Below are 15835 nucleotides of genomic sequence, written 5' to 3' on the forward strand. Positions count from 1 at the left end.
CCCAGATCCGCCGCAGAGGCCTCCACGCCTCCGTCGCGGAGACGGAACGCAATACCATTCTGCACGCTATCTCAGATCCTTATTTTTTAGTGTGTGTTTTCTTGTTTTGAATTTGATTCCAATTCTCTGGGATTCCGTTATATACGAAGGCTCCATCCATTAAATTAACGATATTTTTCTCTCGCCTTCTCACTACTCGAAGTTACGTGATTACCCTTCTCTTTAACTATGTTAAATGGACCTTACACGTGCAATGGAGTCAAATTGAGCTTAAACTACACGAATAAGCCAATCAAATTTAATTTTCTATACATCGTAAACCCTAAACCCCGATGCATGACTTCAAATGGTCACCTTGATGATATGGAAGCAGATTAAGTAAACAAATGGTCATCTTCTATTCTGCGTATGAAAAAAAAAACAAAAGAAAAATGGCCATTTGATTATCCAAATTTTCTCAGTTAGTTCAGTTTAGTGTTTCAACTTACAAGTGTATAATGACCATGGCATTTTCAATCCATGCTTAAGCTGCTTGCTTATTAATTATGTAGAAATGTAAACAATTTTGTAGGGGGGAAGGGGAATTATTTGGCCAAAACTCCCCTTCCTAATTCTTATACCCAATAAAACCGGCAAAAGTTCCCATAAAATGCTACAGGGAATTTTTAATTCCCAAATTAAAGTGTTCATCCGATTAATTCCTCAAATGGGGTGTTTTCTATAGTAAATTTAGGATTTCTCGGCGTCTTCAGGGTTAATCAGATTTTTGAATTATTTATTGGGATCTCTAGGCGTCTTTAGTAGAATTCATTAAAAAATTTGGCTTTTTTACACAAATATCACCTTAACATAAATTAATTATTTGTTAAGCACTGTTTAAGAATATTTTACGGATCTAACAAATTTTTAAATACTTTCTATAAATTTAATCATATTTTGTATTAATTATTTTATTATTTAATTTTTTATTATTTAATTTAATTATTTTTTTTGCAGTTATAAATTGGAAAGTGGTCATTGAATAATTATATTCGTATTTCTCGACTTTTAAACTTTTATCTCGGCTGTAAATACGCTCTCAACCTGTAAACATTCACATCAATCCTCTAAACTAGAAGAATGTCGTCGATTCATTATAGATATCCACGTGTTGAGAGCGTATTTATAGCCGAGAGAGAAGTTTAAAAGTCGAGAAATCCGAATATAATTATTCAAGGACCACTTTCCATTTTATAACTGTAAAAAAATAAAATAATTAAATAAAATAATAAAAAAATTAAATAATATAATAATTAAATAAAATACTAACAAAATATGATTAATTTTATAGAAAGTATTTAAAAATTTGCTTGATCTGTAAAATATTTTTAAACAGTGCCTAACAAGTAATTAATTTATGTTAAGGTGATATTTGTGTAAAAAAGCCAAATTTTTTCATGGATTTCAACTAAAGACGCCTAGAGATCCAAGTAAAGAGTAAAAAAAATCTGGTTCACCCTGAAGACGCCGAGAAATCCTAAATCTACCGTAAAAAACACAAATAATCCAACACCCTGAAGACGCCGGGAGATCCCACCAAAAAATTGGTTAACCCTGAAGACGCCGAGAGATCCCAAATTTACTGTAAAAAGCATCCTATTTGAGGAATTAATCGGATGAGCTCTTTAATTTGGGAATTAAAAATTCCCTGTAGCATTTTATGGGAACTTTTGCCCAATAAAACCCTTCAACTTCTTCAACAATTCCTTGGCCAATGAATTACTTATACGGAAAGTGGTGCTTTAATTTATACTATTACTTATTGGCTCAAGGGATATTTTAATCCTTGTACTTCTCCAAAAAGGTCAATTTCGTCCCTCCCTGAAAGTAGTATCCAATTGAACTCTTAAACTTAAAAATTATATTAATGTAAATTGATAATCAAACTATATATAAATTTAAATCAGAGTAAATTCAAATAAGATTCGTATATATTGTATTTTATAATTTTTATATAATATTCCTATCATATAATTTTATTTAGGGATGATAATTTGATCAGAATCCAATTGGTTTTAACCCAACTCGATATGGTTAATTTTTTTTAAATGGATTTAAATTTAAGGGGGAAATATTATCTGATATAAAATAATAATATAATTCTCTTTTATATATGTAAAGATAATTCTTATAATATATCTCTTTATATATTTATTTTTTTTAATTAAGTCTAAATTTTTTATATATATATTGTACCAAATCAGAAAAAATAACTTAAATTTAATAAAAAAAAATTAAATTGATACAAGAAACTTGATTTAACTCAACCCATTGCCATCTCTGTCCTATCATGGGGGACTCAGCTACAATCCAAAGCCCCAAAGTCCAAAGCCCCATATGCACCACCAAAAACCCATAGGCTTAACGTGTACAATTCGAATGCCACTTTTATTTTATTTTTACTTAAAATTCACAGCCAATTATTTTAATTTTTATAATAAAAAAAACTCAACTATTTCCCCATTTTATTCCTCAAATTTATACAGTTTCTTTGCCTGCTATCAGTTTCTTTCGTCTTCCTCTCACTGCTCCATATCCCGTGGAATTGAGAAAAAAATCTTCTCCGGCGACATGTTTCCTAACGTTTTGACTCAGGTGGCTACCGGCTTGAGCGTCTTGGCCAGCGCCGTCTTAGTCAAATCAGTCATGGATCAGAAACCCATGGCCGGCCCGTTTCCGAGATGTTCAACTTGCAAAGGCACGGGTCGCATCGCGTGCATTTGTTCCCGTTGGTCCGATGGAGATATCGGCTGTCGGACTTGCGCAGGGTCGGGTCGAATGGCTTGCAGCAGCTGCGGTGGGTCCGGTACCGGTCGTCCCCTTCCAGTCCATATTTCCGTTCGTCAACCGACGAACCGTAGCTTCTAAGTTACCGGGTATTGCCTCTTGCCTATAAACTCTTATATTATATAATATATATTTTTTGGAAATTTAGTTATGTAATATAATAGTTGTTAAAAGAAGCAAAGAGTCCGGTGAATTGTAACTTTACAACGAACTGTGTTGTGAGTTCTACGTTAAGAATTTGAAGAATTTTGTTGTAAAAGGTTAACAATTATGGGATTGAAATTTCCATGAATATATGCAATTCCGAGTTAACTATTTCTCTTTGATGATTTATTTTCTCATATTTTCTTTTCAAATCCCATGAATTTTGTCTTCCATGGTTATGAAATTGGTGAATCTTGTTGAATTTAGTGAGAAAAGTTGCATTTTAGTATAGTGGATTACGAAAGATGTGTGTGTACTGTTTATTTGAATGAATTTGATTCCCAATGAAAATATTTGGAAAAAACTGAAAATTGTTGAATTGAGTTGAAGACATTAGTTTGGGGCCTGTATTATTTTCTTGGGAAAGTGTCAGAAAATTTTGTCAGGCCAGACTTTGCTCTAATTCTTGGATTCTAGATTTTAATTTGGAAGGATTCATACTTATATTTCATATATATAAACATATCAATTTTAATCTCAACTCGAAAATTTTATCTGAATTCAAGAATTTTTAAATCTCGAATCCACTCGATAACCAACCCTCAAATGTATAGATGATTAACATTTAGGGTATTTTGATTGATTTTGTTATGGAGTCTATCCTTGTGAATATTAGGGATTGTCATGAGTTAGGTTGAGCTATTTTTTTATCCGTTTAAATTTGATTAGAGTATTATATGCTTCTATATGCATTTAGTTTAACTTAGGTTTAGAGAAGTTTTATGCCGATTCATTTTTAAGGTAAAAACTTGTACTTTACCCGACTTGACACATAAAAAATTACTTTTATTAGATAAAATAAAGATCTAGTTGAGAAAATTATAAATAAAAAGTATTATTCTAATTATCTCTAAATATATAAGAGATAATTATATTATTTTTTTCGAGTTGGATCAAGTTTTTTTCATCATAAACTCGAAATCGATTCAACTCAACTACATCTATTAAAAAAATCTGACCTAAACTTGATATTTTAAACAAGAAAAAAAAAACTTTATGAAATCGAATAAGGTTGAAATTTATCAAATTTCAATCAAATGTACAGCCATAGTGTATATAGCCAAGTTGATACATGGTTTTGGTTAATAATTAATGAAAAATGGCAACAAAACTAGAGTGTCTTTTTTGCCATTGGCATAACCCTAAATCTGCCATCCAGACGTGCACCACATGACCTTATTATATAATTAGCAAATTAATGCAGACTAGCTGGTCTCAAGCACCTGATTATGAAGACAAGAAAAATAAATATTTATTAAATAATCAAAAGTTTTATTATTGTTTTTTGTTTAAAGAAAAAAGAAAACCCTTTAAAGTTAACTTTATTACTTTTATAACTCCTTTACATTGCTTTATTTTATTGTTTATAATTTTAATGTGTATAATTCTCAGTGTGTGTATATATATAACACATAAATTTGTAAATTGAGAAATTAAATCAATCGAGTTTACGAATTAAAAAATTAAATCAATTAAATTTGTTGATCAATATTGATCATTAAGTCTTAATATAATTTTAGATATTATTATCTACGATTCTATCACATAAAACTTGTAGAATTTTTAAATAAAATTTTAAAAGAATTTTTAATTTTAAAAAAATATTATTTTATAATACCGTGACGTGATAAGTGGATCAAATGATTCAAAAAAAATAAATTTATCTATTAGCATTGATAAAATGAATTAATAAATTTTTAGAATATAAAAATTTATTAAATAGAAAAGAAATTAATTATTATTTTTTCTAAAATTCAAGTATTTACGATACCCTTAAATGGAGATTATCCGACGAATCTATATAACAAATCTAGATGGTGTGAATATTTTATTTTGTTTTAATTGAAAGTAGGTTGAAATAAGCACTTTTTTGTTGTTGTTGAAGCTTGTGGGAAGCATAAGAAGTTCCCTACATAGTTTTTAATTTGGTCAGATTTGGCAACTTTCTTATTAAATAAATCAACAATTTTTTCAGGAGAAAATGGCCAACTTGCTCCTTACTATGTCACTCTTTGTAATATTATAATCATGTTTAAGGTATTTTAATCTGTTAATAGTCATTATCGAATATATTTTTGAGATATTTATATGTTTAAATTATTTTTGAATTATTATTTTTGGTTAATTTTATATTATAACTAATTATTTAAAATATTTTTCGGTTAAAATAAATACCTAAAGTCAAGGGTTAAACTAGGATGAAATTATGGGAGGAGTCAAGTTGATTATCTTTGAAACTAACAAGGTTCTAAAAGATAATTAAACCACAAAAAATTAAACCATAAAAAAAATAAAGGGTTGAGATTTAATTTCACTAATTTTAAAATTATCATGTCTTAAAAAGTAATTAAATAAAAAAGTTAGATGCAATTATTAATTTAATTTAACTTTAAAACCGATAATGTCTTAAAAATAATTATTTTAAGAGTACTTGACTTAATTTTAGTTGTTTTAAAACTTCTAATAACTTAATATACAATTAAACTATAAAAGTTTGGATGGGTCATGTCCTCCTTCCGCTCCCATGTGGTTCTGCCACTGCCTATACTATATTACATTTTTCATCCATTTAAAGTATCTTTTGTTTAAAATAAGTATCTAAAGTATACAACTTTTTTTTATTTAGGTACTTAAAATATTTTCCTAATCAATGTCACATGTCAACTTTTAAAAACCTAAATAAAAAATATATACTTTAGTTATTTACTTTGACTATATATATATATATAATATAGATGAAAAGGACAATAACTTTAAGTATTCATTTAACCAAAAAAATATTTTAATTACTTAAGTAATTAGTACATATTTATAATATAAATCTTACAAATTACAACCCTAAAGAAAGATTATAACTGAAACTCATATTCAAACAATTCGTCACACATGAATACTTTAAAGAAAATAAACATAAAACTAATTTATTTTTCGAATCACTACAGAAATAGATTATCAATATCCAAATTCTGATCATTAGTATCAACACATAACACCCTTGCAAATAAAGTAATTAATATAGACGTCTACAAAGGGTGAGACCATCTCCAATGGAGAGAAGAGTGGATTCGACTCGATAGTCAGATACTAAAAAATTATTAAATTGAATCACATAATCTTTACTTCTATGTGTATATTCAGGCATTTCACTGTATTTCTTATCCTCTTGTTTGTAAGCAACTGACCCAAACCATAAAGTGTTGTCATATGCTATAATCCCTCCAATTCTCACCAATTTCATCACTTTCTCATGGAATTTCATGTATTCCTCCTTTTTGGCATCCACAAATATGAAATCAAACCTCACTTCTTCTTCCTGCAATTGAATTGTTTGATCATCGGATAGAATGACAATAAAACAGGGAAAATTTAAAATGATATTATATTTTCGGATCAAATTCATTATAAGATAAATTTATTATCATCATCTACTTTTCATTTACCAACAACTTGATTAATTTTTCATTTTTAAAAAAAAATACGAGAATCAGATTATGACAAATTAAAACAGAGAACTAACTTTCAATATTAGACCAAGAATTTAAAAGTGATTGATTGAACTCAACTCGAAATTGATTATTCAAATTCTATAGAACTTGACTCAAAAGATTGTTTTACTATATAAGGTAAAAGGTTAAGATTTAAAAAAGTTTTATTCCGAAACTCAAATAATTCGAGGTTATCAGACCCATAACGATCCGTACCCGTTTTGCTCGTATTCGTCGTCATTATTTATATGAAGCTGATGATATACTTACACCGTTAATAAGGTCATCCAAAACTGAAAATGCATCTGATTGAATGAAGCTCAACTCCTGCTTTTTGTATGAATGGCAATCCAGTTTCATAAGATTCTCTGTCCAAAGCAATCGCTGTTATCTACAAAGGGCAACAACTTTTCGTAGCACGATTAGAAGTATGACCTATTCGGGGATAGGAATATATTATCGTATTTGATCCGTAATCCGACTTGAAAAATATATTGAAACTATTAATTACCTGGCCATCATCCGGCAATGCAAGGGCAGTTGCGAGAAGAGAATAGCCGGTGAAAACTCCGATTTCCATCGTTTTCTTCGCGTTCATGATCTTTAAAAGCATCGACAAGAATTGTGCTTCGTCGGCAGGCACATTCATGATGCTCCTACAAGTTAAAGTGCCGCACCAACACCTTATTAAATGTATATTAGGTTATGAGTATGTATATCGTTTTTCTACTTTTGCACGAACAAAGCAATTTAAGTAGTTAAAAGGTAATTGTTATTTATTATCTTTTGAGATTCCGAGTAAGAACACAATGTTTGTAAGGATATTAACACTCTATATTAATAAAAAAACCCAATAAAATAGGTATATATTCGACATATATCTTCACTCGTATATTGAACCTGAATATTATTATTTGAATATTAGGTTATGAATATGTGTATTTCACCTTTAAAAAATCCTCTAAATACATTTAAAAACACAGAAAATGAAAATCCAAAAACGGATTCATACTCTGCACATATCTTCACTCATCCTAGTAATATAAACTTCTAAACACATAAACCACACTCAAACGAGAGAAGAACACGTACCTTTTTCCATACTTTTCGGTAGTGATTTCTCTCAGTTCCTTGAGTTGCTGGTGCTCTTTAGGATAAGCATTTTTCTCTAAGATGTACTGCAAAAGAAGTACTCGTTAGCATCGTATTATATTATTTAGAGTCAAATGATACTATGAAAGATTGTACCAAGGGGATCGTCGAAAGGTATAGTTGGATTTTATTTTAATTACATTACAGAAATATTAGTATAAATAAGTTATAAAGATTCATAACAGTATCGAATATAATTCATTTTGAAAAAGAAACGATTGAATAGAGGATTGCTTGAAATAACCTTTAGAATAGGAGCGTCAACGACGAGGGACTTGAGATTCGAGCTCGAGGCTGCCATGGAGAAATTGGTCAGGTACTTGGCTTAGTTCACCAACACTGTGATGCCATTGTATATAAACTATTGATTTGCACATATTATATGCTGCTTGATTCAAACGCAGAGTTATTTTATTGCAAAAATGCCTAGGGATAGCAATATTGAAAGATGGAAAACAGTCATCATCAGTCCATTTTATTGTTCATATTTATTAAAATAATCAGTTGGTGCATAGAAGTGCGAAGTTCACGAGGCCATCAACTTAGTGGATATACCGAACAGAAAAGGCTGAAATTTATTGAAAATCAAAAGAATAAAGATATATTAAATATTTAAGTTTAATAATCGAAAGAGATAAATACTTATCAACAACCAGTTGATCTAGTGGGATGAGAAACTAAATCCCTTGAGTAAGGTTAGGGGTTCGAATTCTAGCATTTACGAATTGAGTAATTTGGGTTAAGAGAGTCGGTCTCGCCTCTGCAGTACGCGGTCTGAATTAGTCGATCAATAAATCATATATCGGTAATTATAAAAAAAAGAGATAAAAAATTTATTTGACTCATATTTAAACTAAAAAGATATAAATTATAATAATATACCATACATATTATAATATATATGTGAAAAATTACAATGTAAGGAAGGCCAGATAATTTTTCTTACTTTTTTAGATTGAAATTGGTATTGGGTCTATAAAGGCTTCAAAATTTAGGTTTATCCAATAGTAATTAGGCTGTAGAAGATTTTTTTCGAATTGGATCGTAACATGAATCCATTCTTTTTTCCTTCAATTTTCTTTTTCAAACCCAAAATCTAAGCTTGAAAAAGAAACCATTTAAAAGCCCCAAGACTTGTGAAGTTAATATATTATGAGCCATTCTTTTACCGCTATGTCGAAGCGCTCAAGGTAGCAGTAGTAACTCGCATTAGATTAGGCGCCATGGTGAAGTATTCGAAGGAGCCCGACAATCCCACCAAGTGTAAACACCCCTTTATTCTCTTTATTCTTCTATTTTTTGAGCATTTTCACTTTCTTTTTTTATGAATCCCTAATTATGCTTGGTGTTGGTTCTCTGCAGCCTGCAAGGCAGGGGGCTTTGATCTTAGGGTTCATTTCAAGGTATTATCGTCAAAACTGATGGAATTTGATTTAACTATTGCATATTGATATTAAGTTCTGGGTTTTTGTTGGATTGTTGTTCAGAAACCTGTGTGTCATGTACAGTTGAAGATCCAGTAAATTATTTGATGGTAGTAAATGAAAAATCAAATCACGGCATGCAAATACATTATATTCAAGTCTTTTGTACTAATGATATTTGTTAAAGATGTCATAGTATTATAGTATGTATAATCGAATCGTCATCGTAGTTAACAATTATATTAAATGATTGAAGGGTGCTGTTAAGAGGATTTTTTTATGTGATTTGGTTAATCATTTTTAGAATGTGTTTATTTATGGTTTTAGATTTTCTTGGCCAAGTACTTAAATTCTTAAACCTGATGACAAAAGCAGGGTCTTGTTGTCGTATGCAAACCAGGTTCTCGTAAACTTCAGAAAATTTACCCTGCATTGTTATTGGTAACATAAGAATCAGTAAATGATACAACATTTCATGATCCTTCAGAAATAAGTTAGTTTTTGAATTAGCTGTGATTTAAGAATGAGTTTGCTCAGTTGTTGTTGGTGGTGTGTTTTGATGTTTGGTTGGTCTACTTTTATGAACTGTCAAAGGATCGGTTTTATGATATAGTTCCGGGTGTTTTTTTATGTTGGTTGTCTTCGATGATTCTCATACCCGATTATTGTTTTATAGAACACAAGGGAAACAGCTTTTGCCATTAGAAAATTGCCTTTGGTTAAGGCAAAGAGGTATTTGGAGGATGTTATGGCTCACAAGCAGGCCATACCATTCCGACGCTTTTGTGGAGGCGTTGGACGTACTGCACAGGCAAAGAACAGACATTCTAATGGACAAGGTCGCTGGCCTGTAAAATCGGCCAAGCTCATTCTAGATTTGCTGAAGAATGCTGAGAGCAATGCTGAGGTATGCCTTACTTTATGGTTTCTAGTTTTCGCCATCAACTCCATTGCTTCCCCTTTCTAACAGTTTGATATTAATTTCCCAGGTCAAGGGTTTGGATGTCGATGCACTCTATATTTCTCACATCCAGGTAAACCAGGCCCAGAAACAAAGGCGTCGTACCTACCGAGCTCACGGAAGAATCAACCGTATGCATCATAACAACCATCCTTATCCATATAATTTTTTTAGGCTCTATTTTTCATATGTTTATTGAACTCTGATTTTTTTGTCAGCTTACATGTCTTCTCCTTGCCACATTGAGTTGATTTTGTCTGAGAAGGAAGAGCCTGTCAAAAAAGAGGTGAGTCGATTAAAACATAAGTTTCCTTGATGAATGAAAGATACGTTACATCGACTCCGCTATGGGGTTTGTTGGAGCAACATAGAATGAAAACATCTGTTCTGCTTTTGCATTTTTTGTTGGTAAATCATCCTCATTTTGTGCTTTCAGCCTGAGACTCAATTGGCAGCAAGCAAGTCCAAGTAATCCCAAGCTTCCTAATGAGTGAAAAAGTTTGAGAATTTGAGTCAGCTCAGTGGTTGGATTTCTTACATTTTTTAGGAAGCTTTGATATTTAGGTGTATTGGATGGTTTCCTTAGTTTTCAGACCATATTTTAGTCATACGTTTTCTGAGTCTTTTCTTGGAGATTACCTCGATTAAAATGTTTTTCTTTTATTTTCTGTTGCATTTATATACTTGAATGCATATGTGATAATTTCAAAGATGTTAGAATTTACATTATTTTTCTCTTTAATTGGGTAAAGTACATAGGAAATCATTGTAGCTTAGGACTGTTATGGTGATTGAACTTTCAACTTCCAAAATAATTTTTTTCTTTTTCTAATGGTTATAAAGTAATCGTCAAATTTTATCGACTTGTTTAAAATGATCATTAAATTTATTTATTTATTACAATTATTATAATGTTATAGTGATCATTTGCATCAATTTTAGATTATGCAAATTTGATAAATTTAATGATTATTTTATAATTTTAAAATTTTAGTAATTAAAATGAATTTTTTAATGACTACTAATATATTTTACGTTTAAATTAATATTTAACGTCTAATATGAATTGATATTTAACTAAAATATATTAATGATTTGATAATTTAATTAAAGCATTTTAAAGTACAAAGATTCATTTAAAATTACACAAACTAAGTTATCTTATTAGTTAAAGAAATGATTATTATCTTTAAAGATCTCAGCTTTGAGCACATGGTATTTGAGCTTTCAAGTTATAATTAACTACAATACTGATAATTTAGTGATTTAATTAGAACATTTTCAAGTGTAAGGATTAATTTAAAATTTAAGTCATAACTAAAGAGTATCTGTGCAAATGTAATTAACCCTAAAAAATAGTGAAGTATCTAAGAATAAGCAATCATTCAAGGGTTTATGCCATAAAAGGCTTCACAAAACTCTTCGAAAGAGATTTAGATGCTCTTCATTGTCTGGTTTAAACCTTGTCATTTACACTGTACACTACAAGATTGAAAATTCCCTACTGGTTTTCATTCTCTATTGCCCTTACAATGGGGTCATTTTCTAAGTCCAAGCTATCATCATCGTCATCAAGCTCATCTAACAACGACTGGTTAATCTTTTTCCGCGAATGCCTCCGATGTTTCTTCAGTTCCAATCGAGGTTCTGCTTGCTGAACACCCAATTCTCCCACCTTGTACCTGCAAATGACATTTTAGATTTCAGAACCAAACTGAAAAGATTATAAGCCTCCAGTCCAAAAAACTTGAACCATATCTTAGATTTCAGAACAGTTAATTGGGCTTTGAGGTGAGTGTCAGATGTGGATATGCCTATGACATGATCATGTTAAAATATTTTATAAGTTTTTCCATGTATTTGGAGATCCTATAAAGTGTCATATCCTTATACCCATGTCTGGATATGGGTCAGACTCGGGTGTCGAGTGTGCATACTTCTAATAAAGAGACTCGGCGAAATATGGTTTTAGTTTACATACCTGACATCGCCTTCTCTCTTGGTCCCAAACGTCATCAACTGAAATTCCTATCTGATTCTGATCTCATCAAGAAGTTGAAAATAGTATGAATATCTTTCCCAATCCCCTTTCACAATGCACCCAGGTTCACCCAAATGTAAGCAATCATTGAATGAGCATTTTGCAGGTTCACTGTCTTTTAGCATTTTCCGAATCTTGGAAAAGAAAATAGAACAAAGATATCAGATAACACCAACAAGTGCAAATGTACATTTGAAAGAGACTGAAGTGCAACCAAATTGTTTCTCAGTCAGCAGGCAAACAACCTCTGGAAAAGCCTGTGCAAGAGATTGCTTTGTCACTTTCATCAAGCTAGGTTGGTTAAACCCTGGAGTATCGGCGACATAGCCCCCTCCAGACAGTGGAAGCAATGAAACATGTCGAGTAGTGTGTTTTCCTCTGCCACTTCTTGTTGAAACCTCCCCAACTCTCTGATCATCAAACCACTTGCTGCCCAAAATCTAAGAGAGAAATGTTCTTTAAGGAAGAGAAATATACAATGCCAACAATCTCTCAGCCTTGTAACAAGAAGGCTAGTAAGGTATGTAGCTAGGGTTCAAACATTACCAATCCGCCCTAAATTATCAGTATATATATTCACACACACACACATAGTACTCATTGGCCTTGTTGCATGAGACATGTGAAGCATGAGAGCTTGGGTTCAAACTCTAGCAACCCCACCCGCAAGTGGTCAATATATAATTATATATACACACATACACACGCATATATATAGCACTTATTGTTCTCAGTGCCAACAACCTCTGGATTTTGTGGCAAGAGGCTTGCGAGGCATCAGACCTTGGGTTCAATCCTAACAACCACACCCACAAAATTATCAATATATGGTATCACTATCATGCACACAAAGGAAAAATGAAAATGAAGTACTAAAGAAAGAAGAAACAAACCCACAGGATCAAACAAATTATCTCCTTCAAGGGAATCAGAAGTGCGGTGATTACTTCGGAGAACATTGATAAGGCTTGATTTCCCAACCCCACTTGGACCAACAATTACAGTTGTTTGATCCCTCAAGTAAAATGCAAGAGAATCAAGTCCATTTTTGGTCTCAACACTGCAAAAGACAGGTTCGTAACCCCAGCTCCGCAACCTACTCTTCCATGAAAAAAGAGTCTTCCCAGTATGTATATTTGCCAATAAAATACACAAATATTATTTGGCAATGTAAATGTGATTCAAATATTATAAAACAGAAAATTGGGGTATTCAACGCTACTTTTTTCTTTCTTTCTGTACTCATTTCTGACAGATATTTAGACATGGTCCACATGGATGCATCAACCCTTCAAGAATCCAAATACATAAAAAGAACTTCAAAAATAAACTAAAACACCCGTATTGGACACATACCTGAATTTGACACTGTCGGCAAGAGTTTGTGTAAAATAGATTCGATGAGACTAACAACAACCATTTTGTTTTCAACTTTGAATCCAAATTAGAGTAAGTAAAATTACCATATCATAAACAAACAACTAGCAATTGCAAAGCTTCAATGATAGACTAGAGCTAGCAAGAAAAAGAAGTATGGAAATTTCTATTTGGTTCTCTCTCGACTTATTTCCTCTAATCTGTTGATCTAATTCCAACTCTTGATTTTTTTCTAGAACTTACTGTTTCTGACACTCGTATTGCATACATTTTCGGACGTACGAACAAGTCCTCCAAATATATGAAAAACTTTTTTTAAAAAAAAATTATGGTAAGTTCTATCAAGAGTGCGTCAAGAATCGAACCTCCTCATCAACGAGTTCCGTTTTGTTCAAAGCAAGGGTGAGGGGAATCCCAGAGGACTCAGCTTCGAACAAGAATCTCGTGAGCATAAACGGCTCGATCGTCGGCTGTTCAATCGAGAAAAGCACGAGCAAGTGGTCGACATTGGCGACAGGCGGGTTCAAGATCTCGGAGCTCCGTTGGAACACATTCTCGATAACCCCACGCCGGTCCACCCAATCAATCGAACCCACCACTACCTTGTCTCCGACCAAAACCCTTCTCTTTATCTTCTTCAAAACCGCCTTCACCACGCACAGCAACTCCACCCTAGTCTTAGAACTATCCCCGGGTTCTTTCTGTTCCCCTTGGACGATAACCCGCATGAAGTTGGCTTGGGCGGCGGCGACGGCGCCGATGGCTTGTGAATCAGAGAGGGGCGGGGTTTCATTAGGGGCAAGGACGGGGGCTAAGGAGGAGTAGTCTTTGAAAATGTGTTTGGCTTTGAGGAGATTCTTGTTGGGTTGGGGTTTTTTGGATACGTTGTGTCTGGGATTTGAAGGGGTCTGTTTGGCGGATATGATAACGAGTTGGCGGTCGGGTGGTAAGTGGCGGCGGATGGCTGTTGTTACGGCGGGTAAGCGGCTGCGGAACAGTGAAAATGAAGTGATCGGCATGTGGGTTTAGTGGGAATTTGATTGGTTGTTTCGAATTATTCGTTGAATGATTTTGATTTTCTGTTGAAAAAGAAACCGAGGCTTTATAGGTTTAGAAGACGAGTCGAAAAAATTATGAGCTTTTTTATCCATTTTCTTGCGCTGAATTTTTCTTTTTCTTTTTGTTTAACTGTTAATTTTGTAGTTGTAAGTAATATAAAATCAGTAATATTATTCTCCTTTCAAATTTTATTATTATAATTTTTGAATTTCCTAAATTATATAAATATCATTTTAACTAATAAAACTAGTCATCAATTATTAATGTACGACCATTTATAATATTCATTAAACAATTTATATGTCAATGATATGATTGAGTTAATTTATTATCTTAATTTTTTTTATTCAAATGGCATTTAAATAATATTATCAATCAAAATAACATTCTTTTAATAAAAGATATCATGTAGAAGCACTCTTTTAAAGGCGTATTTTGATGGATGCATGATGCATTTTTATCTATGTAATATGTTTTTTTTGGGTAGGATCTCTCTTATATTAATCTCATCCGAGATTAAAATAAAAAATATAAATATAAATTAAAAGTTATATAAATTTTATTTAAAATGAAGTAATGCACACAATATATATTAAAGATACATATTTACATGTATAAATTGGACACAATGACAACATATGTATATAAGTATTCTCTTCAATCATTTAATGATTGTATGTTTAAAAAGATTATATTTAAATACTTTAAAATATTATATATAAACAATGTGGTATTTGAGAATATTATAACAAAGATTGTTAATTTTAAATTGTCAAAGATAATTCTTAAATTTAATCAGACTCATATCCGTACGACAATCAATGATTCTTTAGAGAGAGATTATATTATTATTCTTGAGTGAGGTTGAAAATTTTCATCTTATATACAAATTCAACCCGATTAAACCTTATGATTAAAAAATGTCAGTTTCGACATGATATAAATATATATAAAAATTTATTCTTTATTAGGTAAAATAGGGATAAATTTGAAAAAATATAGTTATATATTATAATAATTATCTCTAAATATATAAGGATCAATTATATTATTATTATTGAGTCAAACATTTTTTACTTTAAACTCAAACTGTACCGGACTATAATTAAAAATAAATATACATATGAATCCAAATATTTTTGGAAAAAATTCCACTCTACAAGATGAAGTCAAATTCCCATCCCTAATTCTAATCATAATCGAAAATTAGGATAACCTAGTCATGGCATAAATACCCATAAAGTTATTATATAAGTTAATGTGTAATATGGTAGCATAAAGTTGGTAGGGTACTACATTGTGGAGC

General features: G+C 31.5%; 3 protein-coding genes and 2 pseudogenes across 4 annotated transcripts; 3 read left to right on the top strand and 2 right to left on the bottom strand.

The window, feature by feature from the left end:
• The first annotated feature begins 2356 nt into the window (after positions 1–2356).
• On the top strand, positions 2357–2930 carry LOC120150278. The gene has a single exon (XM_039162969.1). The coding sequence runs from the start codon at positions 2377–2379 to the stop codon at positions 2905–2907; it is 531 nt and encodes a 176-aa protein (XP_039018900.1). The 5' UTR covers positions 2357–2376; the 3' UTR covers positions 2908–2930.
• Positions 2931–6040: 3110 nt separating this feature from the next.
• Positions 6041–8027, bottom strand: LOC120150277 (annotated as a pseudogene).
• An 806-nt stretch (positions 8028–8833) lies between these two features.
• On the top strand, positions 8834–10880 carry LOC120150279 (60S ribosomal protein L17-2-like). 2 transcript variants are annotated; one of them, XM_039162971.1, is made up of 7 exons: positions 8834–8930; positions 9030–9070; positions 9768–9998; positions 10081–10183; positions 10271–10338; positions 10489–10590; positions 10871–10880. In XM_039162971.1, exons 1-6 carry the CDS (start codon positions 8891–8893, stop codon positions 10522–10524), a joined length of 519 nt encoding a protein of 172 aa, XP_039018902.1. In that variant the 5' UTR covers positions 8834–8890; the 3' UTR covers positions 10525–10590; positions 10871–10880. The 2 variants fall into 2 exon arrangements, with proteins under 2 accessions (XP_039018902.1, XP_039018901.1); XM_039162970.1 differs by lacking the exon at positions 10871–10880 and adding an exon at positions 10706–10714.
• On the top strand, positions 9457–9565 carry LOC120150671 (annotated as a pseudogene).
• Positions 10881–11457: 577 nt separating the features above from the next.
• LOC120150276 (small ribosomal subunit biogenesis GTPase RsgA 1, mitochondrial-like) lies at positions 11458–14521 on the bottom strand. Its single transcript, XM_039162968.1, has 5 exons — positions 13836–14521; positions 12991–13212; positions 12339–12533; positions 12034–12227; positions 11458–11734 (listed from the first exon to the last, which is right to left on the bottom strand). Exons 1-4 carry the CDS (start codon positions 14487–14489, stop codon positions 12081–12083), a joined length of 1218 nt encoding a protein of 405 aa, XP_039018899.1. The 5' UTR covers positions 14490–14521; the 3' UTR covers positions 11458–11734; positions 12034–12080.
• Positions 14522–15835: the final 1314 nt, after the last annotated feature.

Source organism: Hibiscus syriacus, unplaced genomic scaffold (genome assembly GCF_006381635.1).
Source record: "Hibiscus syriacus cultivar Baekdansim isolate YM2019G1 unplaced genomic scaffold, ASM638163v2 tig00111022_pilon, whole genome shotgun sequence".
NCBI lineage: Eukaryota > Viridiplantae > Streptophyta > Magnoliopsida > Malvales > Malvaceae > Hibiscus > Hibiscus syriacus.

Bases quoted from the DNA above. Each gene is read 5' to 3' on its own strand.
- LOC120150278 (XM_039162969.1), top strand. From the start codon at position 2,377: ATGCACCACCAAAAACCCATAGGCTTAACGTGTACAATTCGAATGCCA.
- LOC120150279 (XM_039162971.1), top strand. From the start codon at position 8,891: ATGGTGAAGTATTCGAAGGAGCCCGACAATCCCACCAAGT. The intron at 8,931-9,029 runs GTAAACACCCCT...GGTTCTCTGCAG, and splicing joins GCCCGACAATCCCACCAAGT to CCTGCAAGGCAGGGGGCTTT. The intron at 10,339-10,488 runs GTGAGTCGATTA...TTGTGCTTTCAG, and splicing joins AAGAGCCTGTCAAAAAAGAG to CCTGAGACTCAATTGGCAGC.
- LOC120150276 (XM_039162968.1), bottom strand. From the start codon at position 14,489: ATGCCGATCACTTCATTTTCACTGTTCCGCAGCCGCTTACCCGCCGTA. The intron at 13,213-13,835 runs GTTCGATTCTTG...CATACTGGGAAG, and splicing joins CGGAACTCGTTGATGAGGAG to ACTCTTTTTTCATGGAAGAG. The intron at 12,534-12,990 runs GTGGGTTTGTTT...TTTCTCTCTTAG, and splicing joins GAGATAATTTGTTTGATCCT to ATTTTGGGCAGCAAGTGGTT.